General features: G+C 48.7%; 1 protein-coding gene across 4 annotated transcripts in view; it reads right to left on the bottom strand.

Annotated features, from left to right (window-relative positions):
* Positions 1 to 3: 3 nt before the first annotated feature.
* TMPRSS2 (transmembrane serine protease 2) overlaps positions 4 to 27,163 on the bottom strand; it is a 49,749-nt gene continuing 22,589 nt past the window's right edge. For 2 of the 4 annotated variants that reach the window (XM_065943262.1, XM_065943264.1), the window contains 9 exons: positions 26,796 to 26,922; positions 25,548 to 25,658; positions 17,243 to 17,286; positions 15,730 to 15,901; positions 14,023 to 14,198; positions 13,241 to 13,336; positions 9,260 to 9,447; positions 8,959 to 9,111; positions 4,282 to 7,250 (listed from right to left, as the gene is read on the bottom strand). In XM_065943262.1, coding sequence (XP_065799334.1) covers positions 7,239 to 7,250; positions 8,959 to 9,111; positions 9,260 to 9,447; positions 13,241 to 13,336; positions 14,023 to 14,198; positions 15,730 to 15,901; positions 17,243 to 17,286; positions 25,548 to 25,658; positions 26,796 to 26,922 — 1,079 coding nt within the window. In that variant the 3' untranslated portion in view covers positions 4,282 to 7,238. Of the gene's footprint in view, positions 1,556 to 4,281; positions 7,251 to 8,958; positions 9,112 to 9,259; positions 9,448 to 13,240; positions 13,337 to 14,022; positions 14,199 to 15,729; positions 15,902 to 17,242; positions 17,287 to 25,547; positions 25,659 to 26,795; positions 26,923 to 27,163 lie in introns of those variants that run through there. The other 2 variants (XR_010664249.1, XM_065943263.1) reach the window with 2 other exon arrangements.

Here is a 27,163-nt window from a genome sequence, read left to right on the forward strand (position 1 = left end):
TGTGGCGGCTTCTCCTGCGGTGTACGGGCTCCAGGGTGCATGGGCTTCATTTCTCCTAGGCATGTGGGATCTTCTCAGATCAGGGATCAAACCTGTGTCTCCTGCATTGGCAGGTGGATTCTCATCCACTGTGATATCACGAAGCCTTCTCTGACACCTTCTTTATTTGGGAGACGTTTGGTGGGAATCTGTCGAGCAATCAGTGGACGCTAAGGCTGCCCTCTGTACTGGGTCAGGTCAGAAGGAATGGTTGAGCCAAAGAATGTGGTGGGTTATTCATAAAAGGGTAGAAGGGAAGTGCGGAATAAAGTTAAAGAAATGGGACAGAAGGTGAAGCAATCGGCATTTGTCGTTTATAATGTATGCTGATAGAGCATCCAGGCTGCTTAATTGCTGGATGCCTGGTGTGGAGCTGAAAGGTGAAAGCCTAGGTTGAGAGAGGTCACTGCCCACCCGGGGGGATTTTACAGCAGATGCTGTTCTAGTCTGGGAGGTGAGAAGGCGGAATGTTAACCACATGTTGCCTAGAAGGAGCACAGCGGAGTCCCGACCGGCCTCCTTGGACTAGGCAGCCATGGAGACATGCAGACACCCAGCCAGAAAGGGAGTGGCTGCCTCATGAGCTGTCCACTCACTCCCAGGCCAAGCTGGACAATGGCTTGTTGGAAGAGGTGGACTAGCTGCACTGTCGCCTCCCATCCAGGCCCTGCCCCACCCCCACTCCTGGCCCCTTCTGACACTCAGGATTCCACAATCCTCAAAGCTTGGGACGATGCGAGAATTTTTGTACAAGATTATTATTTTCTTGGGCTCCAAAATCACTGCAGATGGTGACTATAGTCATGAAATGAAAAGACACTTGCTTCTTGGAGGAAAAGCTATGACCAACTTAGACAGCATTTTAAAAAGCAGAGACATTACTTTGCTGACAAAGGTCCTTTAGTCGAAGCTATGGTTTTTCCAGTAGTCATGTGTGGATATGAGAGCTGGACCATAGAGAAGGCTGAGAGTCGAAGAACTGATGCTTTTGAACTGTGGTGTTGGAGAAGACTCTTGAAGAGTCCCTTGGACAGCAAGGAGATCAAACCAGTCCATCCTAAAGGAAATCAGTCCTGAATATTCATTGGAAGGGTTGATGCTGAAGCTGAAACTCCAATACTTTGGTCACCTGATTCAAAAAGCCAACTCATTAGAAAAGACCCTGATGCTGGGAAAGATTGAAGGCAGGAGAAGGGGAAGACAGAGGATGAGATGGTTGGATGGCATCACTGACTCAATGGACATGAGTTTGAGCAGACTCCAGGAGATGGTAGGGGACAGGGAGGCCTGGCGTGCTGCAGTCCACGGGGTCGCAAAGAGATGGACACGACTGAGCGACGGATCAAGTATATGTGATGTTCTGAGATTTGGAGCTGCTGCCCCCTGGTGGCTGGCTGAGTAACTGCTCCAGTATCAGGCGTCCCAGTCCCCCAGGGTAGAATCTGCCCCGACCAGAAACAGAGGTGTTGCTGTTGCCAAGGATTCTTCTTTGCTGATGTAGTTTTCCTAGAGATTCCTAGACAGATGGGGGAAGAAAGCCGACAGTATTTCAGAGAACAGGAATTTCCTTGGGGGGACAAGCCCACTGGGGACTCACAAGGTGCTCATTTTCCTTTCGTGAGGTGTCCAGGAATCCCTCAGATCTGTCCTGACTGGCCATCGATAGGGAAGAAGTACACTGTCTCCCCTCCTATCTGTTGAGGAGTCAAGCAGAGGCAGCCCTGGAGTCCACTCTGTGTGAGTCCATCACTCAGAGGGCAGTGGGGCTCAGGCAACCCCCATCTCCCCACCCCAGAATCCCATCTCCATCTATGATGGGCAACACCAGGATCAGAGCCTGCCTCTCCAGACTCTGCTGCCGGCTCCACAGCACCGGCTTGAAGGTCCATCAACCTGGGCAGACTCAACTAGAAGAGCAATCATGCCCACTCAGGGACCCTCACTCCAGGCAAGTCTGGGGCTCAGTTGACCCCAAACTATGGGGCTGAGTTTGGAACAGAGCTAGGAGAGGAACTAGATAACCTTGAAGTGACAGAACCAGGAAGACTCGGTTTTCCAGAACACAGGGTCTGCTGGTGGTTAATAAATGCTGTGGGAGGGAGTGGGCATAGGAGATGCCAGGCACATGTCCAGATGACTTGCTGGTTGCTTGACTATCTTCTAAGATGCTATGGAGCACCTACCTTTATTACTTTCCTTCTTGGAGCAAAGAGCAAAGGCAAAAGCAGCCAGTCAGGAAAGTCTCCACAGTCAGCTACTGTGTGGGAGGAAAGGAATCCAATCCAACTGGTAAACCAGGAAGCCTTAAAAGCAGCTAATGGGGCACTGACGTTGGCTTTCCAAGGTTCAGTGGATCCAAGAGATCAGTGGATTTTCAGGGGATTATGAGTTCAGGTTCTTTAATCACAGCAAAATGATGGCTCAAACACCAATATTTATGGGGTTAATTCATCTGAAATGAAATATCTGGTATATTATGGGCTTTTGCATGTGGCCCAGTGGTAAAGAATCTGCTTGCAATGCAGTAGATGTGGGTTTGATATCTGGGCAGGGAAGATCCCCCAGAGAAGGAAATGGCAGCCCACTTCAGTATTCTTGCCTGGAGAATCCCATGGACAGAGGAGCCTGGTGGGTTGCAGTCCATGGGGTTGCAGAGAATCAGAGAATGCAGGCACAGCTAGTGGTACATTAGTGATTTTTCAAAACAAAGAATTGATGCTTTTGAACTGTGGTACTGGAGAAGACTCTTCAAAATCCCATGGAAAGCAAGGAAATCAAACCAGTCAATCCTAAAGGAAGTCAGTCCTGAATATTCATTGGAAGGACTGATGCTGAAGCTGAAGCTCCAATACTCTGGCCATCTGATGCAAAGAACTGATGCTGGGAAAGATTGAAGGCAGGAGAAGGGGACGACAGAGGATGAGATGGTTGGATGGCATCACCAACTCCGTTTTCATGAGTTTGAACAAGTTCCGGGAGTTGGTGATGGACGGGGAAGCCTGGCGTGCTGCAGTCCATGGGGTCGTAAAGAGTTGGACATGACTGAGCGACTAAACTGAACTGAACTACTTTGGAAGTAGCATAAATTGCACATTTTCTTAAAACACTGAGCACCCTGGGAGAAGAGCTCTGGCCTGTACCACATCATACATCACCCTCTCTGTGTCCAAAGCAGAAAAGGACTGTGGCTATGGGATAGCACTCCAACCCGGAGTATATGTGTGTGTGGGGGGGCTCTTCACAAAATCAGGTCCAGGGTGAAGTCTTGGTCAGAAGAATAAAGTCTCTGAATTTCGAGCCAGATCAGGGAGTACCAGGAGTACCAGAGAGGAGCTGATAACAGACCAGGTACCTGAGTTTAAGGCAGGACGGCTCCCCCGCAACCCACCCCTCATGACAGCTCAGTGAGAATCGAATCAAAGTTAATTCATTCTCCAGCCTGGAAACTCACTTACTTCCCCAGCTGCAAGAAGCCACAAAGTGATCAACACAGATTCCACACCTTTAATACTTGTGTGTCCACTTTAGTATTTTGGGTTAATTTATATTAAGTAAATTAATGTATGTCTCTTGTAAAGATTTAACTACAGAAATATCTATTTCCCTAGTTTCAGCATTCAGGCTGGATCTTTCTCTGTTGTTTGTTTATATTTATTCATTTGGCTACGCTAGGTTTTAGTTGCCGCACGCAGGATCTTTGATCTTTGTAGCATGTGGGATCTAGTTCCACCCTGGGATTAAACCCAGTCCCCCTGCATTGGGAATGTAGACTCTTAGCTACTGGACCACCAGGAAAGTGCCCTGGCTGGATCTTTTAAGTGAAATCAGCTTCGTTCAAAATTAAAGCCACTCACGAGAGGAAGACTCCAAAATGAGAAATGCAACTGAAAAAGACGTCAGCTACCCTGCCCCATGGACACATTTAGGACACAGTCCATCTTCATTATTCACAGATTCCTTACCGGCAGATCCACCTACTCACTAAAGTTGATTTGTTACCCCAAATGAACTCGAGCAGCGCTTTCGTGGATACCAACAGAGGAGCAAAAACATCGAGCTGCTGACTGAGTTTGAATATGGCTACCCTGTCTTCCCGTTTCAGCTCAGACTGTGAACGAGTATCCTTTTCAGTTTATTTAGTGCCATGTTGTTTAGCATTTTTGTCTTTTTGGATGGTGATGTCAATGTTGAAATGGCCCCAAGCAGAATGGGAAATGCTGTCTAGTCTCCTAAGTGCAGGAAGGCTTGCTGTGCCCTCCAGACAAAACACATGTGCTAGAGAGGCGTCCTTTAGGAGTGAGATATGGGGTTGCTGGCCATGTTCAATGTTAATGAACTGACAGTATCTACCAATAAGGTGTCTTTAAGCAAACACACAGTAAACAAAGCTCTGTGGCGATCAGGTGACAAAGGCTGGTGGCTGGCAGGCCCCTGCCCCGCACTTGTCCCCTTTTGTCGTTTCTGTTCAGTCACTAAGTCGTGTCCGACTCTGTGTGACCCCACAGACTGCAGCACGCCAGGCTTCCCTGTCCTTCACCATCTCCCGGAGCGATCGAACTCATGTCCATTGAGTTGGTGATGCCATCCAACCATGTCATCTCGTCCTCTGTCATCCCCTTCTCCTCCTGCCCTCAGTCTTTCCCAGCATCAGGGTCTTTTCCAATGAGTCAGCTCTTAGCATCAGGTGGAGAAAGTATTGGAGCTGTAGCATAAAAGATTTTAAAGATGGCCCACATCAAAAAATAAAATCTTAAAAAAAAATTATCTAACAAAACACGTGTTTTCTTTACTTTTTGTGTTACAACTTTTACCGTAATTTTAACACAAACTGACATAATGCAGACAATTCTCTCTAATCACCTGTTACACATTGGGACCTGCCAGATTTGGGCTATTTGAAGAATATGAGTGGACTTCTCTTCCAGGGAGGAAAACATTTACCCTCTCTCTCTCTCTCCTACCTGTGGTCACAACTCCAGGGGGCTGAGATACATGTTAAGGAAGAAGCTCTGCTGCCGTGAGCTCACAGGAATTTTAGGGGAGGAGATGCTAGACTCAAGTTTGAGAAGGCAGACTGAGGACTCTGGGGTCACAGAGAGTTCTAGAAGGGAGTTGGGTCTTAGGGTCTGTATCTGGGAGAAATGGGAAGTACAGGTGATGCTCCTTAAGGAGCTTGGTTACCTCTTCCAGCAGCGGTCCCCAGGCCCTAGGATCAGTACTGGGCCAGGCTGCACAGCAGGAGGTGAGTGGCGATGGGAAACTTCATCGGCCACTTCCCATCACTCCACCTGAACCATCCCAGTTAGTGAGAAAATTGTCTTCCATGAAACTGACCCTTGGTGCCAAAAAGTCGGGGGCTGCTGTCTTCCTTGGTGGCTCAAACAATAAAGAAGCTGCCAGGAATGCAGGGGACCTGGATTCAATCCCTGGGTTTGGAAGATACCCTGGAGAAGGGAATGGCTACCCACCCCAATATTCTTGACTGGAGAATCCCATGGACACAGGAGCTTGGCAGGCTACAGTCCATGGGGTCACAAAGAGTTGGACATGACTGAGCAACGAACACTTTCACACTTGCACTTTGCTGTCCTACAGGACAAGCTGTGAGGGCCAGCAGGGCAGCCAGGAGACCACATCTGCCCCACCCCACCTGACCTCACCCCCTGCCAAGCCACCATGCAGCGGCTGCCTTGACATCAAGACCCCACATGGAAATGCAGACTGGTTCTGCTTGCACATGTTTGAAAAACAAAAAAAATGCATAATTTATTGGTACAGTTTTTCACAATTGAATTTTACAGTTTAAAAAAGATACAAAACAGAGAACAAACAGTGGTCACATAAATTAAAAGAAGTTCTTAAGAAGGCATGCTTGCTCACCATCTCGACGCTTTTTAAAATCTGGCTCTGGAGCAGGCAGGTCAGGATGGCCCCTGGGGATTCTGCCGCCCGAGCATCCTGCTAGCAGATCGTCCTGACTTCCACTCCAAGGTCAAGTCTTAGTGCAGAATCATTCAAGTCTTTCTGCGAAACCAGTGTGTCGGAGAGGAGGCAGGCCCTCACAGCACCCGTGTTTACGCTTCACACTTGGTCACTGAAGCCTGACTCCCCCCTGCAGGGGAACTTGAGGAGTGGCTGGAAGGGGCCATGGGGAGGCCCTCGCACACCCCTCTCTCCTTTCTCACAAGATGCTGGGCTTCAGACAACATTTCCAGAACATTAAATTGGGAGCAGTCACTTTGTGAAAGCAGCTCACGTCGGCTACTGCTCACACAAGCAAAGGCAACAGTAGTTTCAAAAAGCTAAGAGTATGACTACTGCCCGGTGTCATGGGCACTGAGGTAGTAACAGGTAGACGCTTTACAGGAAACAGTGTTTCTTTAATTAGTATCCCTGATTTCCCTGGGGGAGCTCAATTTCCAGGTGAATGATTAGCAGGCTTTAAGAGGGTCAGCAGGCACCCTACTCGGGGTGAAGACCTCAGTGGGGACCCAGGGCATTGCACCATCTTCAAGGGAGGCCAGGGAGAGACTGGAGAATAAGGCGGGTCTCCCTGGGTGGAGGGCTCCCAGCAATGCTGGGGGTGGTCACATATGTTCCCAGGGCTCTGTCTACACACCCCCCAAAAGAAAAAGGTTTGGGTCCCCTTTCAAGTGGCTATCAAGTCATCACCCATGAAGAGCTGGTCCCTTTATTTCCAGCCAGCACTCTGGGCTGCTAAGAAGGCACTCAAGAATGCTCATCAACTTCTCTCGTGGAGAGACAGGCCCTGGGGCTACCCCAAGTGGCCTCACCAGCAGTGGCCCCAGAGGCTGGCCCCTGCAGGTCCTGCCAGGCTTCTCCCCTTCCTTTCTCAAGCCGTCCAGCAGCTGAGAAGTCGCCAGCCCCATGTGCATCCAAGATGGGGCCCGAGGGAAGGTCCCTGCGGGGCAGACCCCATTCCCTTGCTCTGCACTGGCTCTGCTGTCCATGTCCAGCCAGCCTCCCCAACCAGATGAGGGGTCTGGAAGGGTGAGCCCGTGGGTAGTGGAGCCACGGGGTCTGCACAGAACTGTGGAAAGGGCCAAGACATACAGGATCATGATCAAATAAAAACAAAAGGACCTGGAATCACTTCAAAAAATACGTAGTGCATGGAGATCAAAAATCAGCCCCTTCATTTTCTTGTGGAATGTTGCCAAGCACCCAGGCCGTACAGATTAGCTGTTTGCCTGTTCAAAAAGAAAAAAGAAATGATGTTATTTTCTTAAGACAAACAAAGGTAGAAAATTATTTTTCCCCTACATTGACAGGGAGGGCTTCCCTGGCGGCTCAGTGGTAAAGAGGCCACCTGCCAACCCAGGAGACACAGGTTCCATCCCTGATCCAGGAAGATACCACATGCTTCGGAGCAATTAAGCCCATGCACCACAACTGCAGAGCCTGGGATTGAGAGCCTGTGCTCCACAACAAGAGTGCAAGCTACATGCTTCAGTCGCGCCGGATTCTTTGTGACCTCATGGACCGACGCCCGCCAGGCTCCTCTGTCCATGGGACTCTCCAGGCAAGAATACTGGAGTGGATTGCTGTGCCCTCCTCCAGGGGATCTTCCCAACCTAGGGATCGAACTCGAGTCTCTTACGTCTCTCTACACTGGCAGGTGGGTTCTTTACCGCTAGTGTCACTTGGGAAACCCCCCCATAAGAGAAGCCACTGCAATGAGAGGCCTGTGTACACCATGAGAGAACGTCTGTGCAGCAATAAAGACCCAGCACAGCCAAGAGTTAACCAAATAAATTATTTAAAGAATAAGACAAAGGGATATTTTTTCCTACAGCATGAAGGTTGGGTTAAACTGACAGAGGAGGAGAATGGTATGTTCAAAGGCCCGGGGACAGGAGGGGATGGGATGTGGCGGGGGAGGGGGGGTCCAATCACTCAGCACCGCTGGGACACAGGCGTCTCTGGGCCAACCAAGCATGACCTTAGCCTCTGAAAGTCATTCGGGGTCTACTTAGTCCTGCTTTCTACCCCACCTCCTCTGTCGTCATCCAGCCCCCCCACTTCCCGCTGCTGATCCACCAGCATTGCCTAGACACACAGTGCCTGTTTGCTCTCTCATCCAAGAGGGACAGTAGCCCCTTGGCCTGCCTCACCTCCCCCCTAGTCTCCCCAGGACCCCTCCCAGCTTCCCTCCATCATGCAGTCCTCAATGGGACAATGGGGGTCATGTATTTCCAGTACTCGGCCCTTTGCAGGGCGGGGACTGGCTGGGCCCCAAGTCACTTGAAGGTGTTAGGTCTTAGGTTTTCGCTCAGGGGAGATGCAGGTCAGGCCTCACCGGGCAGTGCCCTCGGCTTCTGCCTCATCTCCTGGCACCTGGGCACTTTTGGAGACTTGAGGGAGAGAGGACTTTCACCTGGAACTTAGCCCTGGAAGGAGCCAAAATCCGTGAGCGCTGCCCAGTCCCAAGGCCCCAGTGATGGACAGACATCTGGTCCTCACCCAGGATCTGGACAGAACCCAAGACTGGGCTCCGCTGAGTATCATACACCAGGCCAGAAGCCAGAGGCAGCAGGGGTGCCAGGAACCCCTGGGATCATCCCTTCTCACACCCTCTGCTTGTACCAGAGACACCAGCTGCTCCCTTGGGTGCCCATGAGAGCCCAGAGAAGGACAGGGCCAGGTCACGGCTGGCAGACCTGCCTCCCTCTGCTCTCTGCCTGTCACCAGAAGTTTGATGCAATGACACCTGAGTAGGTGAATGGAGCTATTAGAGCCAGAAGCAAGCCCATCACAGGGAGCCCTGGACCCTGCAAAGCTGGGCCCCAGAAGTTTGCATCCAAATGCATACGGGGAGGGGTGCCACCTGTCACAGGCCCACCCTCCGGGCTCTGACACAGTGAAGTGGGGAGCCGATCAGGAGGATGGAAAGGTTACCCTCATTTGTCGGTAGATCCAGTCTGTGAACACGGTCACGTTCCCGTACACTCCCGGTCGGTACGCCTTGGCACAGCCCGACCCCCAGCTCGTGTCTCCGATCAGCCACCAGACACTGCTCTTCAGAGTGACCAGAGGACCTCCACTGTCTCCCTGGGGGACACAGCAGGTTACAGAGCAGAAGTCAATCCATAAGCCGCACAGGCCAGAGGGCAAGAAGGTGGGATGAGGGCTCAGGGGGGTGAAGGGAGAGTCCCCGGGTCTCCTCCAACCCCGGGTCCCAGGTAGGGGAGGGGTGCACCTCATGGGCCCAGTGGGAGCCGGGCAGGGCCCAGCTGGCCATCACCTGGCAGGAGTCGATGGCGCCCTGCAGGTAGCCTGCACAGATCATGGCGGGCGTGATGAGGTTGTTGTACATGTACTTGTTGTTGCACTGCCAGGGCTCAATGAGGCGCACTTCGGCCGCGTTCAGGTCATCTGAGGTCTTCCCTGCAACAGAGGACAGCACAGCTCTCACAGGAAGCCTGGTCTCCCTCCTGGACACGTGGACATGTGACCACGCCACTCCTCCCAAGCCGGCTCCTGAGGAACCCGGGTACCTTTCAACTGCTGGGGCGTGTGTTTAAAGTGGCTCTAGATTGTGTTTGGGGAGGACTACCTGCCTCTGGGCTGTGGACCAAGCTCCAACTGTGTCCTAGAGTCACCTGCTCATCGCCCAGCCACGTGGTTCCCTGGGATCCTTCTCCTCCTCCACCGCTCTCTCTTCTCTGGACAGTTCCCAGGGCGGCACCAGGAGCTCCTGTGTTTCCACCTCAAGCACCCCAACCTTTCTCAGCCCCACGCAATCCTCCACCCCTGACTGCCTGCCCTCGGCTCCCTGCACAGGGAGACCTCCAACCACTTGCAGGTCTGTGCTGTCTCTGGCACCCACCTGCTGCATAGATGTTTGCGAGGCTCTGCGGGCTTGGGGGCTGAAGCAGGGCCTCTCCTGCAGTGCTTCCCCGCCCTAAGCCACATCACTCGATCCTCCTCAAGTCAGGAAGCGGCCCCATGCCCCACCATGGGGCTTAGATAACGAGCACGAAGCAGGACCCCCGAGACTCCTCACTTTCCTGTGACACTCCATCCATCAGCAGATTTGGTGGCTCTGCCCCTACCCCCACACCCACCTCCCTGGTCTGAGCCACCTTCTTGTCTCGCAGGATGTGGCAGTGGTCTCCTCACCATGCCGTCTACCTTTTCTGTGAGTCCCTACTTAGCCGTCCAACCATGTCACTCCATAGCAGCTCCCTGTCCCATTCAGATTAGAAGCCAGTGCTATCATTATAGCCTACAATACCCTATGCAACCTGACTCCAGACTGCCCTCTCACCCCTGGTTCATCATGCCCTGGCCACAGTGTTCCTAAGACATTCTTGTCATGTTGATTTCAGCTCAAATGTCCCCTCTTCCAGGAAGCCCTCCCTGACCACCTCTCACTATGACCAGCCTCCACCATTTGAAAGCACCTAGTTTCTCATTTCCTATCTGAGCGCAATCTGCCCCCCGCCCCCCCCAGCACCCACAGGAGAATGTGAAGCTTCTGCAGGCAGAGGTTTTGTCTTAGTTTGCTCACTGTTACTTTCCCAGCCCTTGGAAGGTGCCCCACAGATCATGGCTGGCTTCCCCTTCGGTCTTGGCTGCTGGGGAAACTTGCTCACAACTGGAAGGATCAACCCAGGAGCTTATCTAGTCCAGATGCCAGGATATGCAGCCCAGCTGCCTTCTCTCCCTTCTCCCTCTAAGTCACTCTGCCCATGTACTATTCACCTTACCAGCCTTCCTGGCACCAGGGACCAGTTTCGTAGAAGACAATTTTTCCATGGACCAGGGAGGTGGGGGGATGGTTTCAGGATGATTCAAGTGCATCACATTTATTGTGCACTTCGTTTCTATTATTACTACATGGTGATAATGTGGTAATGAAAGCAATGGGGAGCAGCTATAAATACAATGAAACTTTGCTTGCTCACCCGCCGCTCACCTCCTCCTGTGTGGTCTGGTTCCTAACAGATCACTGACTAGCACCAGTCCATGGCCTAGGGTTTGAGACCCCTGCTTTAAAGAATTCCTTGTAGGTGTGCGCTAACACTTCTGGAAGGATGTAAACAATATATTAATATAAACGTACCACTAAGCACATCCACACACTCAGCAGAGGCCACAGGACCGGAAAAGGTCAGTTTTCACTCCAATCCCAAAGAAAGGCGATGCCATAGAATGTCCAAACCATCACACAGTTGCACTCATCTCACACGCTAGCAAAGTAATGCTCAAAATTCTCCAAGTCAAGTTTAAACAGTGCATGAACCATGAACTTGCAGATGTTCAAGCTGGATTGAGAAAAGGCAAAGGAACCAGAGATCAAATGGCCAACCTTCTTTGGATCATTGAAAAAGCAAGAGAGTTCCAGAAAAACATCTACTTCTGCTTTGTTGACTACACCAAAGCCTTTGACTATATGGATCACAACAAACTGCAGAAAATTCTTAAAGAGATGGGAATACCAAGCCACCTTATCTGCCTCCTGAGAAATCTGTATGCAAGCCAAGAAGAAACAGTTAGAACTGGACATGGAACAACAGACTGGTTACAAATCAGAAAAGGCAAGGCTGTATATTGTCACCCTGCTTATTTAACTTATATGCAGAGTACATCATGAGAAATGTTGGGCTGGATGAAGCACAAGCTGGAATCAAGATTACCAGAAGAAATATCAAAAACCTCAGATATGCAGATGATACCACCCTCATGGCAGAAAGTGAAGAAGAACTAAAGAGCCTCTTGATGAAAGTGAAAATGGAGAGTGAAAAAGTTGGCTTAAAACTCAACATTCAGAAAACTAAGATCATGGCATCCGATCCCATCACTTCACGGCAAATAGATGGAGAAACAATGGAAACAGTGAGAGACTATTTTGGGGGGCTCCAAAATCACTGCAGATGGTGACTGCAACCATGAAATTAAAAGACGCTTGCTCTTTGGAAGAAACGCTATGACAACCCTAGACAGCATATTAAAAAGCAGAGACATTACTTTGCCAACAAAGGTCCATATAGTCAAAGCTATGGTTTTTCCAGTAGTCATGTATGGATGTGAGAGTTGGACTATAAAGAACGCTGAGCACGGAAGAACTGATGCTTTGGAACAGTGGTGTTGGAGAAGACTCTTGAGAGTCAATCAAACCAGTCCATTCTAAAGGAAATCAGTCCTGAATATTCATTGGAAGGACTGATGCTGAAGCTGAAGCTCCAACACTCTGGCCATCTGATGCGAAGAACTGACTCCTTAGAAAAGACCCTGATGCTGGGAAAGATTGAGGGCAGGAGGAAAAGGGATGACCAAAGAAGAGATGGTTGAATGGCATCACTGACTCGATTTTCATGAGTTTGAGCAAGCCCTGGGAATTGGTGATGGACAGGGAAGCCTGGTGTGCTACAGTCCATGGGATCGCAAAGAGTCGGACCCGACTGAGCGACTGAACAGAACTGAAGCACATCCAATGCTCCATATAAAGGAAACAGCTTGGATCTCTTCATTTGAAAAGTGTTATCAAAGATGAAACCAAATTATAACTGAAGGCAGCAGGGCCAGCCTGCATCAGGAGAGTCTAGAGTCCCTTCCCCTCTGTGTGGTCAGGGCAGGAGGATTAGGCTTTGATGACCTGCAGCCAGTCACACAGGCCCATCCTCACCAAGACCGTTATCCTCAGTATCAAAGGCTGGCAGACTTCCAGGCAGCCCGTTAATGACTATGTGACTTGAACACATGTGCCTCTCATGTTTAGGTGGCCTCTGCACTTCAAAAAGCAGTTTCCACTCACTGTTCCATTTGTTTTTTTAATTAATTTTTTGATGTGGACCATTGTACAAAAAAGTCTTTGTTGAATTTGTTACAGTATTGTTTCTGCTTTATATCTTGGTTTTTTGACCACGAGGCACGAGGGATCTTCGCTACCTGATGAAGGATTGAACCCACACCTACTGCACTGGAAAGTGAAGTTTTAACCATTGGACCACCAGGGAAGTCTTTGAATTTAATCTTAATCAGGGCACTGTGGTAGGTAGGGCAGGTAGGATTTTCCCATCTAGCATGTAGAGAAACTGAAGCAAATAGCCTGGGTGAATCACCCAAAAGTCATCCAATCATTCAGTGGTAGAACCAGAATTAAAACCTAGATCTCCCACTTCTGAACCCATGCTCTGATTCATGGGACCTGCAGACCCTGTGCCAGGAGACTCACCTTTCTCGTAGGTGGCCCCCCACCCGGAAATCCAGCAGGACTGAGTTGGCTCCAGCATCATGCCTGGATTGGGCAGACACACTGGTTTCACTTTGTCTGTTTCATGAAGAGAAAACACCATGAGCAGGTGTGGTCTAACTGAAGGCCTCAGGTGATGGTATGCACCTGGACCTTCCCATGTGCATGCACTGGGCCTGGGACCACCACCCTGCGGCCCAAGGAGACTTCTAGATTCCAATGTGCCCTAGCATCCTCTTCCTCTCCCTTCCAGGACCCTTTTTCTAAGAGACAAGAAGTTCTCCTCTGGAAGTTAGGGTTTGGGAAAACTGAAGGTCCACAGTTAACAGCTGAAGATCCACAGTCAACAGTCCTGTGATGCAAATAGTTGACACTTTCCATGGCAGGGCTGCATACACTACAGACTAAACTGATGACGATGAAGGTAAATGATCAGTGTACTATAATTAAAGGCACAGTGTCAGCTGTCACTGGCCAGACCCTGATGATGAAATGACTTTTCTAGACATGCATGTGTGCTAAGTCGTCGCTATGTAGTGGAGGGAAGACGTCGTGGTGACCACATTGCTCAGTGGCAACAGGCACATTTTGGGGTGGCTCAGCGTCTGGTAAACCCTCTTCTAGCAGTCAACGCCTCCCCCAGCCCTGCACACTGTAACTCAATGCACATTTCCTCCATCCAGTCTTCACAGCACGTTTCATTTCTAGTCAGCCTCTTAAGATTTTGTCAAAACTCCCTGGGCTGCAGGAGCTCAGGTACACACCGTTGAAAGTCAGAGGCGTCTGCAGCTTCATTAGAGCGATGTCATTGTTCTTGGTCTTGGAATCATAATTTGGGTGGGAAATCACTTTTGCTACTCTGTATCCATTTCCATAGAGCATGTAAGATTGTTTCAAGATTCCCGCAAAGGCTGCCCAGATCTTGGGATTGTTAAGGGGTCTGGAAGACAGAGACGAACACCACTCAGCATGTAAGAACGGCAAATACACAACACGCATCCCACAGTTCTCAAAAGTCATCAGCCCCCGAGGTGACATGACTTGTCAGAAGCCACACCAGAATGGCCATGTGGTCTCAGGCTCTTCTCTCTCCCTACCTTACGCAGCCCCACACTCCCACACCCCTCTCCTTTACTTCATCAGTGAATCATGTTCCTCCCGTATTTCTGTACCAGCCTGCAAACCCTTGCAATTCCAAGAACACTTATGCATGTGTGCTAAGTCACTTCAGTCATGTCTGACTCTTTGTGACCCTATAGACTATAGCCTGCAATGCTCCTCTGTCCATGGAATTCTCCAGGCAAGCATACTGGAGTGGGTTGCTCTCCTCCAGGGGATCTTTCTGACCCAGGGATCAAACCCATATCTCTTACGTTTTCTGCATCGGCAGGCAGGTTCTTTACCACTAGCACCACCTGGGAAGCCCAACAACACTTATTCTTGAATCTAAATGCCTCCCTGAGGTTTGAAACCCCTTTTCCAGCATGACTGGGTCTTACTTATCTTTATATGCTAGAACATCTCTTGGCACACAGTAGGTGCTTAATAAATGTGTACCGGGGAGTAGACTCTGAGTCTAATAACCACTCTGGCACTACCTTCTTTTGGGTGCTTCCCTTCTAAGAAAATCCCATCTTAGAGCCCATGGAATCTGGTGGACACGCGTGAGTTATACACACTCCTTCCTTCAACCCTCGAAGCAGCACACCTGTCTTACAGGTGCAGACGCTACTGTCAGACACCTGGAGTGAACTGTCTGAGGCTACTCAGCCAGGGAACAGCCAAGTCAGGCCCAGCATCACTCTAAACACGACAAACAGCTCCCATGAGTGTGGCTTTTTCAAAATATCCATGTGACCAAAAAAATTCCTTGTTTAAGAAAAAAAGAGGAAGAACAGTATCTTCTACAAAAGCTAACACTACAAATGATGGCCATCCTCACCCCTCCCCACCCATCTGCATGGGAACCTCTGGGGCTCAGGCTGCTTACTGGGTCACAGAGAACCTTCCAGCAGGACAGCCTGAGGTTTGCGTGTCTCCAAGTTTCTCTGAGTGTCTTTCTGGGGACGAGTACCCAGGGAGCCCAAACCTGTCGAGAGGGCAGCGGCCTCAGGAAGTGATAGACCCGAGCTGAGAAGACTGTGGACTGGAATTCCTTCTGATCATAGCATCACCCCGGCCCTATACTGCATCCCTGTGCTGACTCAAAGCGATGGACACATGCTATGGGATGTGTTGGCCACAGTTTCACGTGCTTCTCAAGTCATCTGACCCTCTCTGTGACACGAGGGAGGCGCCCTTAGAAGCCCCAGTTGTCCCCAAGGAAACCGGAGCCTGCAGGAGTCAGCGACTTTGCTCAAGACCTCTGGCAGAGCCACCTCGGAAGCCCAGGCCCCGCCCCCTACTCCCCGGTCCCGCCCCTTCCCTCAGGCCACGCCCCCTCGCTCAGGCCCCACCTCCTGGAGACTTACTCCTCCACACAGTGCGCAGCCGTCACGATCCACTCCGGGGTGATGATGGAGCCGCCGCAGACGTGGATGCCCTGCACGTGCAGGCTAACCTGCCAGGGCCATTCCCCCGAGTAAGCATTCGATCCCCCCACGATCCGGCTCTGGCGGCTCGCATTCACGGAGACGCCGCACTCTGAGAGTAACAAGCACAGCGCAGCCGGCCCGTGAGCAAAGCAGGGCCGCCCCCGCCCAATCCCACTGCGCCCCTTGCTGCCCCGCTTCCCGCCTCCCCCGGACACCTGCCACGCTGTGTGCCCAGACAGCTCCCATCCCAAGGTTCCGGCCTGGCTGCAGGGTGACCATTCCCTCCTCTGGTTCCTGTTTCTCTGGGCTCTGACTTTAGAATAGGCGGCCTGGTCTCTTCTGGCTGGGGTGGGGGGCCAAAGGACACTCCTCCAGCAACCACCGGCATCTCCACCTCCGCAGCCACCCGCAGGAAGCACCACTTCTGACAGCCCTGGATGCGGCCTGGTGCTTGGCACTTGTGTGATTCCATCAGCATCTCCCAAATACGCACGTAGCAGGGCAGCTAACAAAGGCCCTGGGACCCCCTTGGATGCTCAGAGACCCCAAGATTCCTGAACAAAGCTAAGGAGGGCTTTCTCCTATGCACTGCTGTCAAACCATCACAAGGTGGCCGGCGTGGGCAGGAGGGCAGGGCAGGCACCGTGCTCTCCGGGCACCTAAAGAAGCTTGAACCAACCTGTGTGGGAAGTCACTGCCAGGACCACCGGGGAATGGTGCTCACCCCGGAGCGACTGCTAGCTTCACCTGTTCAAACTGGGAATCCAAGCTTCAGGCCCGAGACCCATACGGGAAGAGGATGGGGCCATGCCACAGAAGGGAGCTCAAGGACAGTGTCCTCCATACCCACAAAAGGTTTGGAAAATGTGGAAGTGGTAGTTGGTCAGTCATGTCTAACTCTTGGCGACTCCATGGATTGTAGCCCATCAGGTTCCTCTGTCCTTGGACTTTTCCAGGCAAGAGTACTGGAGTGGGTTGCCATTTCCTTCTCCAAGGGATCTTCCTGACAGAGGGCTTGAACTCAGGTCTTCTGCATTGCAGGCAGATTCTTTACTGTCTGAGCCACCAGGAAGCCCAAAAAGGTTGGAAGCTATAACTAGTCCAAACACTGGAATGGGGACACCCATAGGTCTCCAGCCCCACAATGTGGACACCACAGAGAGGGCCTGTCCACCTCTGGAGCTTGTCTGTCCTCAGGGGACAGCTGGTTCTTGGACAAAAGCAGTGGGTATCTAAAGTGTATCCAGATTCAAGAATGGGAATCCTTGGGCAGGGTGCTGGGCATGCCCTGACCCGTTACTCCACCTTCTATCTCCAAGTCCCCCAAAGACACACTGGGATACAGTTCAGTAAGGTATCAAATTTGATACCATTTGATTTTGGTATCAAATGGGATACTAAAATGTATCCCATGTTAGAAACACAAAACAGAAAACCAAGAATCACTTACCTATACAGCGTAAAGAAACCACTGTTTTTGAAGAGCAGACATCGCTACAAAAGAAGAGGGGGAAATTCTGGTCACAATAACAATCAAGACACTTGATTCTCAAAATACTTAGAAATAAATATTTCCTTCCAATGTTCTCACTCTCTGCCTCTTTAGATATAGGAGTTTGCAATTGAAGACATGAATAGAGGAAGTAAATCTACATACATAGGGGGACAGTAGTAAAGAGTAGACACCAAGTCAAACCACAGGGTTCAAATCCAAGCTGTGTGACCTTGGGCAAGGCACTTAACCTCCCTGTGCCTCGATTTCCCCATTAGCAAAATGGACTAATAATAGTACCAAAGGTGGTTGTGAAGATAATCACACATTGTGTGTGTGTGTGTGTGTATGTTAGTCATTCAGTCGTGTCAAATCAAAGCACACATCATATCAGCTGTTATTTTTTTCCTTGAAGTTTAAAATCATCCTTTAATTTTGTAAGGAAGACTTTTGTAAACTTCCAGCTTCTTGTAACAGCTTTATATGAACTGCACAGAAAACTATACAACCATTTGCCTGGGAACAGAAGAAGAGTTACTCCTTGGGAGGCAAACATTCCAGGTTATAGATGAAAAAGAACTAACCAATGCATTCCACTGTACACTGAATTTTTCCCTAATGTGCTAAAAAGAGAAGCAGCATTGACGCCTAGGTATTTGAAGTTGGCAGTGTTCCTTTTTTTTTCTTTTTTAAATTATGAAACTATGATAACACATTTACAGCAGGTTTGGAAAATAGAGAACACAGTTACATACAGTTCCACTATATACTACAATTATTTTTAAGTAGATAAAGATTTTCAATTGGAATTTCAATATCAAACTCTCAAAAATTAATAGAACGAATAGAAAATTAGAAAGATATAATAGACCTGAAAAACACTATGTACTGAATGTTCTCCTGACATGCTGAGAAAAAAAGCAGTTACTGACCCCCAGGTGTTTGAAGCTGGCAGGATTCTTTTGAACATAGACAGCTCATGTGGGGCCAGATAACTGTTACACGGTAGAGTAGGACATAGGCACACCCATCACACAATCCCATGTAGTTGTTCAGTCACTCAGTCACATTCAACTCTTTGTGACTCCATGGACTACAGCCTGCCAGGCTTCCCTGTCCTTCACTATTTCCTGGAGTTTGCCCAGACTCATGTCCATTGTGTTGATGATGTCATCCAACCATCTCATCCTGTCACTCCTTCTGCTCCTGCCCTCAATCTTTCCTCTGCTGAGTCTTTTCCAATGAGTTGGCTTTTTGCATCAGCTGGCCAAAATATTGCAGCTTTAGCATCAGTCCTTCCAGTGAATATACAGGGTTGATTTCCTTTAGGATTGACTGGTTTGCTCTTGCTATCCAAGGGACTCTCAAGAGTCTTCTCAGGCACTTCTTAGTGCCACAATTCAAAAGCATCAATTCTTTGGCACTCAGCCTTCTTTATGGTCCAGCTTTCATATCTGTATATGACTACTGGAAAAACCATAGCTTTGACTATATGGACCTTTGTCAGCAAAATGATGCCTCTGCTTTTTAATATGCTATCTAGATTGGTCATAGTTTTCCTTCAAAGGAACAAAGTGTCTTTGAATTTCAAGGCCAAAGTCACCATCCATAGTGACTTTGGAGCCCAAGAAAATAAAATCTGTCATTGTTTCCAGTTTTCCCCCATCTATGGGCCCATGGGGCCCATCATCTGGCCCCATGAAGTGATGGGGCCAGATGCTATGATATTCATTTTTTGAAAGTTGAGTTTTAAGCCAGCTTTTTCACTCTCCTCTGTCACCCTCATCAAGAGGCTCTTGAGTTCTTGTTCGTTTTCTGCCATTAGAGTTATATCATCTGCGTATCTGAGGTTGTTAATATTTCTCCCTGCATTCTTGATTCCAGCTTGTAATTCATCCCATGAACCTGGTCCAAACCTCACCGTGACCAACAGCCCCCTCTGCTGGCTGGTACGAGAGACTGCACTTCTTTGCCAATCCCAGCAGTGGCCTGGCTTCATGACACTCACCTTCTGACGAAAAAGCATTAAGGTACCAGCTATAGAATCACCCTCATTTCTGGGCAGCATCCAACCCATGGCCAAGCCTAGCTTCCTGGAACCTTCCCCAAATGGCTCAATACAAGCCCACATCCCATTATAAGTCCCTTCTAACACCCTCCCACTGAGACACCCATGGTTCCAAGACAAGGTGTGTCCTGGTGGTCTCTGGCTGGGCGGCACCGGATGCCCAGAAAAGACATGCTTCCATTGAGAGCAGATGTTTTCTAAGGATCATCAGGTCATTCTCTGATGATGCACTGTGCAGCCACCTGACCCTGATGCCTGGAAGGATTGAGGGCAGGAGGAGAAGGGCGACAGAGAATGAGACGGTGGCGGACAGGGAAGCCTGGCGTGCTGCAGTCCGTGGGGTCACAAAGAGTCAGACACGACTAAGTGACCGAAGAACAACACAGCATCAGGGCATGAAGCAGACACTCAGAAGAGCCCTACGAGGAGCCTGAGGTTCAAGTAGCAAAGTGCTACATCTGAAAGCAAACAGGAAAGAAGTCCTCCCAGCCCCTGACGAGCATACGGGAAGCAATGACCTTTCCTCCAAAGTCTGAAGCCATCTTACGAGTTACCACGAGAGGGCAGCCTTCCCTCCCTTGCTCAGCCCTGGTTCCAGGTAACAGAGTAAGACAGTCTATACAGAGAGCCCAGGCAGCTGTGTTGAGCTTCTCATGGGAGCAAACCATGGCCTGCTGTTTTGATGGCCACACCAGGCCATGGGCACCCTTCCTCCTAGGCTCAGCCTGTCACATTCTTGGGGATGGCCAGGCTCAGGTGCCCCAGGCAGAAGTCAGCCCCCCGGGCCACCAGGAACACAAATCTGCTTCAGTCTCCCACTCACAGAGAAGGAGGGGGAAGCTTGACTTGTCCTTCTTTCCCTAAATACAGCACCTGGCACCTGGCCAGCAGGGAGGGATGACACGGTTTGGATCAGTGATGGGGGACTGGGAGCTGAGGAAGCTATATGCTGTGTGTCTTTTACATGAAAGAACATTCCATTTGGATAACAGTATTCTATACTCCCTGGTGGGTCAGTGGTAAAGAATCTGCCTGCAATGTGGGAGACCCAGGTTTGGTCCCTGGACCAAGAAGATCCCCCTGGAGGAGGGCATGGAAACCCTCTCCAGTATTCTTGCCTGGAAAATCCCATAGGCAGAGGAGACAGAAGGGCTACAGTCCATGTGGTCGCCAAAGAGTCAGACATGACTTAGCAACTAAATAACACCAGCACAAATGATTCTAGGAAGACTGCGAACATTTTAAACATAAGCAACACAAACTGAGTAGCTTAAGCCTAGCCCTCTCCCCCACCCTCCTAACTAGTCAAACCATCAACCGTGGGACCAACTCAGGTTCACGTCCACCCACTGGACACACTGCGACCTTCCCAGCACTGCAAGTTGGCCTCCAGGTACGAGAAACACTCATAGACTGGAGTAGCTGCTAGCTCCCAGGCCCATCCCTCACACAGCATCCTCTGACTCTACGGCAGGGGCTGGGGGACCAACCTTCCCCACTGCCTGGGCTGAGAGGACCTCTGGGAAGCAGAGTTTCCAGTGTGAAACCAGCAGGCTCCTGTGAAAACCAGGATGAGCTGGTCACCCCAGTGGGGACCACAAGACATTCTTCTGGACTCCTAGACACACACCCTGACACACACTAAGATATATCTCTGGTGTCTGCAGAGAGAAGAAAATCGGGAAAGAGGAATCTTCATTTTGTAATGTTATCCAATACCACGGAGGGCAGAGGGCACAAACAGGTGGCCAATAGAACATAGCCACCTCCCAAGTTGGCACTAATGGTAAAGAAACTGCCGGCAATGCAGGAGATGCGGGTTTGATCCCTGGGTCGAGAAGATTCCATGGGGGAGGAAATGGCAACCCACTCTAGTATTCTTGCCTAGAGAATCCCATGGACAGAGGAGCCTTGTGGGCTACAAAGAGTCAAACATGACTGAAGCACGAACGTCTCCCTAGAATGAACCCAGAGCTGCTCAGAGTGACAGGTCCTACTTAGAGTCCAATCTCCTCCCCGTCAGAACCTCAGACAAACTCTCACCAGCAACAGAGAAATCAGACTCTTAACGGTGATTCTCCCAGACTTCTCCTACTCATTTGCAGTTTTTGAAAGGGAAAAAGAAATAACCATGCCCAGCACACCCATGAAAAGATGATCAACATCACTAATTATTAGAGAAATGCAAATCAAAACAATGAGGTAACCCCTCACACTGGTCAGAAGGGCCATCACTAAAAAGTCTACAAATAACAAATGCTGGAAGGGTTGTGGAGAAAAGGAAACCTTCCTACACTGTCAGGGGGAATGTAAGTTGGTGTAGCCACTATGGAGAACAGTGTGGAGATTCCTCTGTTCCATTTAGTTCAGTTGTTCAGTCATGTTTGACTGTTTGTGACCCCATGGCCTACAGCACGCCAGGCTTCCCCGTCCATCACCACCTCCTGGAGCTTGCTCAAATTAATGTCCATTGAGTCGGTGATGCCATCCAATCATCTCATCCTCTGTTGTACCCTTCTCCTCCCGCCTTCAACCTTTCCAGCATCAGGGTCTCTCCCAGTGAGTCAGTTCTTCCCATCAGGCGGCCAAAGTATTGGAGGTTCAGCTTCAGCATCAGTCCTTCCAATGAATATTCAGGACTGATTTCCTTTATATGGACTGGTTGGATCTCCTTGCAGTGCAAGGGACTCTGAAAGGTCTTCTCCAACACCACAGTTCAAAAGCATCAATTCTTCAGTGCTCAGCTTTCTTTTTGGTCCAAATCACACATCCACACATGACTACTGGAAAAACCATGGCTTTGACTAGCTGGACCTTTGTTGGCAAAGTAATGTCTCTGCTTTTTAATATGCTGTCTAGGGTGGTCATAGCTTTTCATCCAAGGAGCAAGCATCTTTTAATTTCATGGCTGCACTCACCATCTGCAGTGATTTTGGAGCCCAAAGAAATAAAGTCTCTCACTGTTTCCCCATCTATTTGCCATGACATGATAGGACCAGATGCCATGATCTTAGTTTTCTGAATATTGAATTTTAGGCCAAATTTTCACTCTCCTCTTTCACTTTCATCAAGAGGCTCTTTAGTTCTTCTTCACTTTCTGCCATAAGAGTGGTGTCATCTGCATATCTGAGTTTATTGATATTTCTCTCAGCAATCCTGATTCCAGCTTGTGCTTCATCCAGCCTGACATTTTGCATGATGGAGTCTGTATATAAGTTAAATAAGCAGAGTGACAATATACAGCCTTTGACGTACTCCTTTCCCTATTTGTAACCAGTCTGTTGTTCCATGTCCAGTTCTAACTGTTTCTTCTTGACCTGCATACATATTTCTCAGGAGGCAGGGAAGGTGGTCTGGTATTCCCATTTCTTTAAGAATTTTCCACAGTTTGCTGTGATCCACAGTCAAAGGTTTTGGCATAGTCAATAAAGCAGAAGTAGATGATTTTCTGGAACTCTCTTGCTTTTTCAATGATCCAATAGATGTTGGCAATTTGATATCTGGTTCCTCTGCCTTTTCTAAATCCAACTTGAACATCTGCAAGTTCACGGTTCACGTATTGTTAAAGCCTGGCTTGGAGAATTTTGAGCATTACTTTGCTAGCCTGTGAGATGAGTGCAATTGTATGATAGTTTGAACATTCTTTGGGATTGCCTTTCTTTGGGATTGGAATGAAAACGGACCTTTTCCAGTCCTGTGGCCACTGCTGAGTTTTCCAAACTTGCTGGTATATTGAGTGCGGCACTTTCACAGCATCAACTTTTAGGATTTGAAATAGCTCAACTATAATTCCATCACCTCCACTAGCTTTGTTTGTAGTGATGTTTCCTAAGGTCCACTTGACTTCACATTCCAGGATGTCTGCCTGGGTGATCACACCATTGTGGTCATCTCGGTCATGAAGATCTTTTTTGTACAGTTCTTCTGTGTATTCTTGCCACCTCTTCTTAGTACTTCTGCTTCTGTTAAGTTCATACCATTTCTGTCCTTTATTGTGCCCATCTTTGCATGAAATATTCCCTTGGTATCTCTAATTTTCTTGCAGAGATCTCTAGTCTTTCGCATTCTATTGTTTTCCTGTATTTCTTTGCATTGATCACTGAGGAAGGCTTTCTTATCTCTCCTTGCTATTCTTTGGAACTGTGCATTCACATGGGTATATCTTTCCTTTTCTCCTTTGCTTTTAGCTTCTCTTCTTTTTTCAGCTATTTGTGAGGCCTCTTCAGACAACCATTGTTCCTTTTTGCATTTCTTTTTCTTGGGGATGATCTTGATCACTGCCTCCTTTACAATGTCAATTTCACAAACCTCTGTCCATAGTTCTTCAGGCACTCTGTCTATCAGGTCTAATCCCTTGAATCTGTTTGTCACTTCCACTGTATAATCGTAAAGGATTTGATTTAGGTCAGACCTGAATGGTCTAGTGGTTTTCCCTACTTTCTTCAATTTCAGTCTGAATTTGGCAGTAAGGAGTTCATGATCTGACCTACAGTCAGCTCCCAGTCTTGTTTTTGCTAACTGTGTAGAGTTTCTCCATCTTTGACTGCAAAGAATATGATCAATCTGATTTCGGTATTGACCATCTGGTGATGTCCACATGTAGAGTCTTCTCTTGTGTTGTTGGAAGAGGGTGTTTGCTATGACCAGTGTGTTCTCTTGGCAAAATTCTGTTAGCCTTTGTCCTGCTTCATTTTGTACTCCAAGGCCAAATTTGCCAGTTACTCCAGGTATCTCTTGACTTCCTACTTTTGCATTCCAATCCCCTATGATGAAAAGGACATCTTTTTTGGGTGTTAGTTCTAGAAGGACTTGTAGAACCATTCAACTTCAGTTTTACTGGTTGAGTGATAGACTTGGAATACTATGATATTGAAAGGTTTGCCTTGGAAATGAACAGAGATCATTCTGTCCTTTATGAGATTGCATCCAGGTACTGCATTTTGGACTCTTTTGTTGACTATGAGGGCTATTCCATTTCTTCTAAGGGATTCTTGCCCACAGTAGTGGTCATCTGAGTTAAATTCACCCATTGCAGTCCATTTTAGTTCACTGATTCCTAAAATGTCAATGTTCACTCTTGTCACTTCCAATTTACCATGATTCATGGACCTAACATTCCACATTCCCATGCAATACTGTTCTTTATAGCATCAGACTTTACTTCCATCACCAGTCACATCCTCAACTGGGCATTGTTTTTGCTTTGACACTGTCTCTTCATTCTTTCTGGAGTTATTTCTTCACTCTTCTCCAGTAGCATACTGGGCACCTACTGACCTGGGGAGTTCCTCTTTCAGTATCCTATCTTTTTGCCATTTCATACTGTTCATGGGGTTCTCAAGGCAAGAATACTGAAGTGGTTTGCCATTCCCTTCTCCAGTGGCCCACATTTTGTCAGACCTCTCCACCATGACCCATCCATCTTGGGTGGCCCTACATGGCATGCCTTATAGTTTCATTGAGTTAGACAAGGCTGTGGTCCATGCGGTTAGTTTGATTAATTTTGAGATTCCTCAAAAGACTAAAAATAAAAGTGCCATATTATCCTGCAATCCCACTCCTGGGCATATATCCAGACAAAGTACAATTCAAAAAGATACATGCACCCCAGTGTTCACTGAAGCATTATTTACAGTGTCAAGACATGCAAGCAACCTAAATATCCACTTATCAATGAGTGTATAAAGATGAGGTACACATATACAATGGAATACTACTCAACCATAAGAAAGAATGAAATAATTCCTTTTGCAGGAACATGGACGGACCTAGAAATGATCATACTAAATGAAGTAAGCCAGACAGAGAAAGACAAATGCCATATGATATCGCTTATTTGTGGAATCTAAAATATGACAACAAATGAATTTACCGATGAAACAGAGAGACTCACAGACATAGAAACAGGCTTGTGGTTGCCAAGGGGAGGAAAAAGCAGATGGACTGGAATTTGGGGATTAGCAGATGCAAACTATTACATATGGGACGGATATAAACAACAATGTCCTACTGTCTACCACAGGGAACTATATTCAATATCTTGTGATAAACCGTATGGAAAAGAACGTGAAAAAGAATGCATATATTTGTATAACTGAATCACTTTGCTGTTTGGTGGAAATGAACACAACATTGTACGTCACCTATACTTCAAGAAAACACATTTTTAGAAAAAGAAAGCAGCAAATTGAATACCTGTGGTAGAGTTTTTTGTAGAGATCGATATTGCTGGCGCTTGTGTTCAGCTTCATAAAGCTTGTGGCTCCACTGTTATCGGCTATTCCTTGGCTAGAATAGAAACTATTCCTAAAAAAAGACAGAAGGTCTTACTTAAAATAATAACTTTGCTGCGAGCATTTGCAAATCCTATGCTATCGCTACATCACAGTCCTTCTCTTATATGATGTGCAGGTTAAGAGCATTTTGGAAAACAAAAACACAACTTTTAATTAAGTGACAACACATCATAACCATCCAATAACCGTGAAGTGTCAGGGGAAAGTCCTCTATCAGTCGTGTTTCGAATCTAATCTGGATCGGGATAAAAGAGCAGTAAGAATACAGATGTGTGAGGACGTATAGTGTACCCGAACGTATACTGTAACCACACATCAAAATGCTCCCAGTGATAAAATGTAGACCCTGAACCATGATAAGACATCCCTACGTCATTCATCATGACACAGACTGCAACTAGGGGGACAGTGGCATTTGGAAGTAGTTCCCTAGCTAAGATGGCAACTGTCTTACCAAGTGGTAATTCATTTTGAAAACTGGCATAGGGGGAATAGGCTAGAACTGCAGAGAAGTCACATGGGGACACTCCCAAGGAAGAGAAGGTGGCAGTAAAATGGCACAGCCTACCCCTGGGAGGCCAGACTGGCAGGCATGCTCTGATGAGCCCCTGGCTGGAACCTTCTCTGGCGGCTGCATAAGGGATGTATTCTCTTACCAATAAACCCAGTGATAAGCTCTCTCTTTTCGAAAGCCCCCAGTGCCTCCTGCACTCCTGTAGTGAAGATCTCACAGATCTGCTCCCTCCGACCTCCCCTCCAGTCCTCCCCACTGGCCCCCACCTCCAACCCCCACCCAGGAGGTGAGCTGAGTCAAGGCTTCCACCTTGCACTGGAGTCTCCTCCGGAAATTAGTCTCTCAAGGCCCTTAGCCAGCACCCGGGACCCTGGTGACCTCGGCGTTGGATAGCCCCGAGGAACCAGGAGCAGATGGACGCCCAGGAGGAGGTGGGGCCGGGGGCGGCCAGGAAGGGGCTGGGGGTGTGGGGCACATGCTCCCCTGCTGGCTCCCTGGGGCAGCTTTGGGAAGAAGGCAGAGGTGTATGGTGTCCATGGGCTGGCACTTCTGGGGAGAGGCAGAGAGAAGCACCAATTCTATGCTTCTGTGCCTGTCACCATCACCGGGGAGGACAAGGGTCCCAGAACTCACCGGTAGCCCATGTCCTGGCAGGCCACCCTCCCGTAGCTCTCACTCCAGTCGTCCTGGCACACGGGATGCCAGGACTTCCTCTGTGCCGAATACACCTGAAGGATGAAGTTCGGTCCATAGAGGCGAACTGCGGGAAGGGAGGCTCCGGTGAGTCCCAGACCGTGACCCTCATCCTGTCCTCACACAGACCCCACCCTCCCCGGACACAAAACCTCCAGAGGGGTGGAGCTGGGCTCCCTCTCCCCAGCTACACACAGGAGATGCCCTGAATCTAGCCTTTCCTCTCAAAATGTGCCTTTCAGCCAACACAGGTGAAAACAGATATTCAGATAAAAATGAACATCATGCACACATTCATGACAGCATTA

The sequence above is a fragment of the Muntiacus reevesi genome, chromosome 8, assembly GCF_963930625.1.
Source record: "Muntiacus reevesi chromosome 8, mMunRee1.1, whole genome shotgun sequence".
In the NCBI taxonomy this organism is placed as follows: domain Eukaryota; kingdom Metazoa; phylum Chordata; class Mammalia; order Artiodactyla; family Cervidae; genus Muntiacus; species Muntiacus reevesi.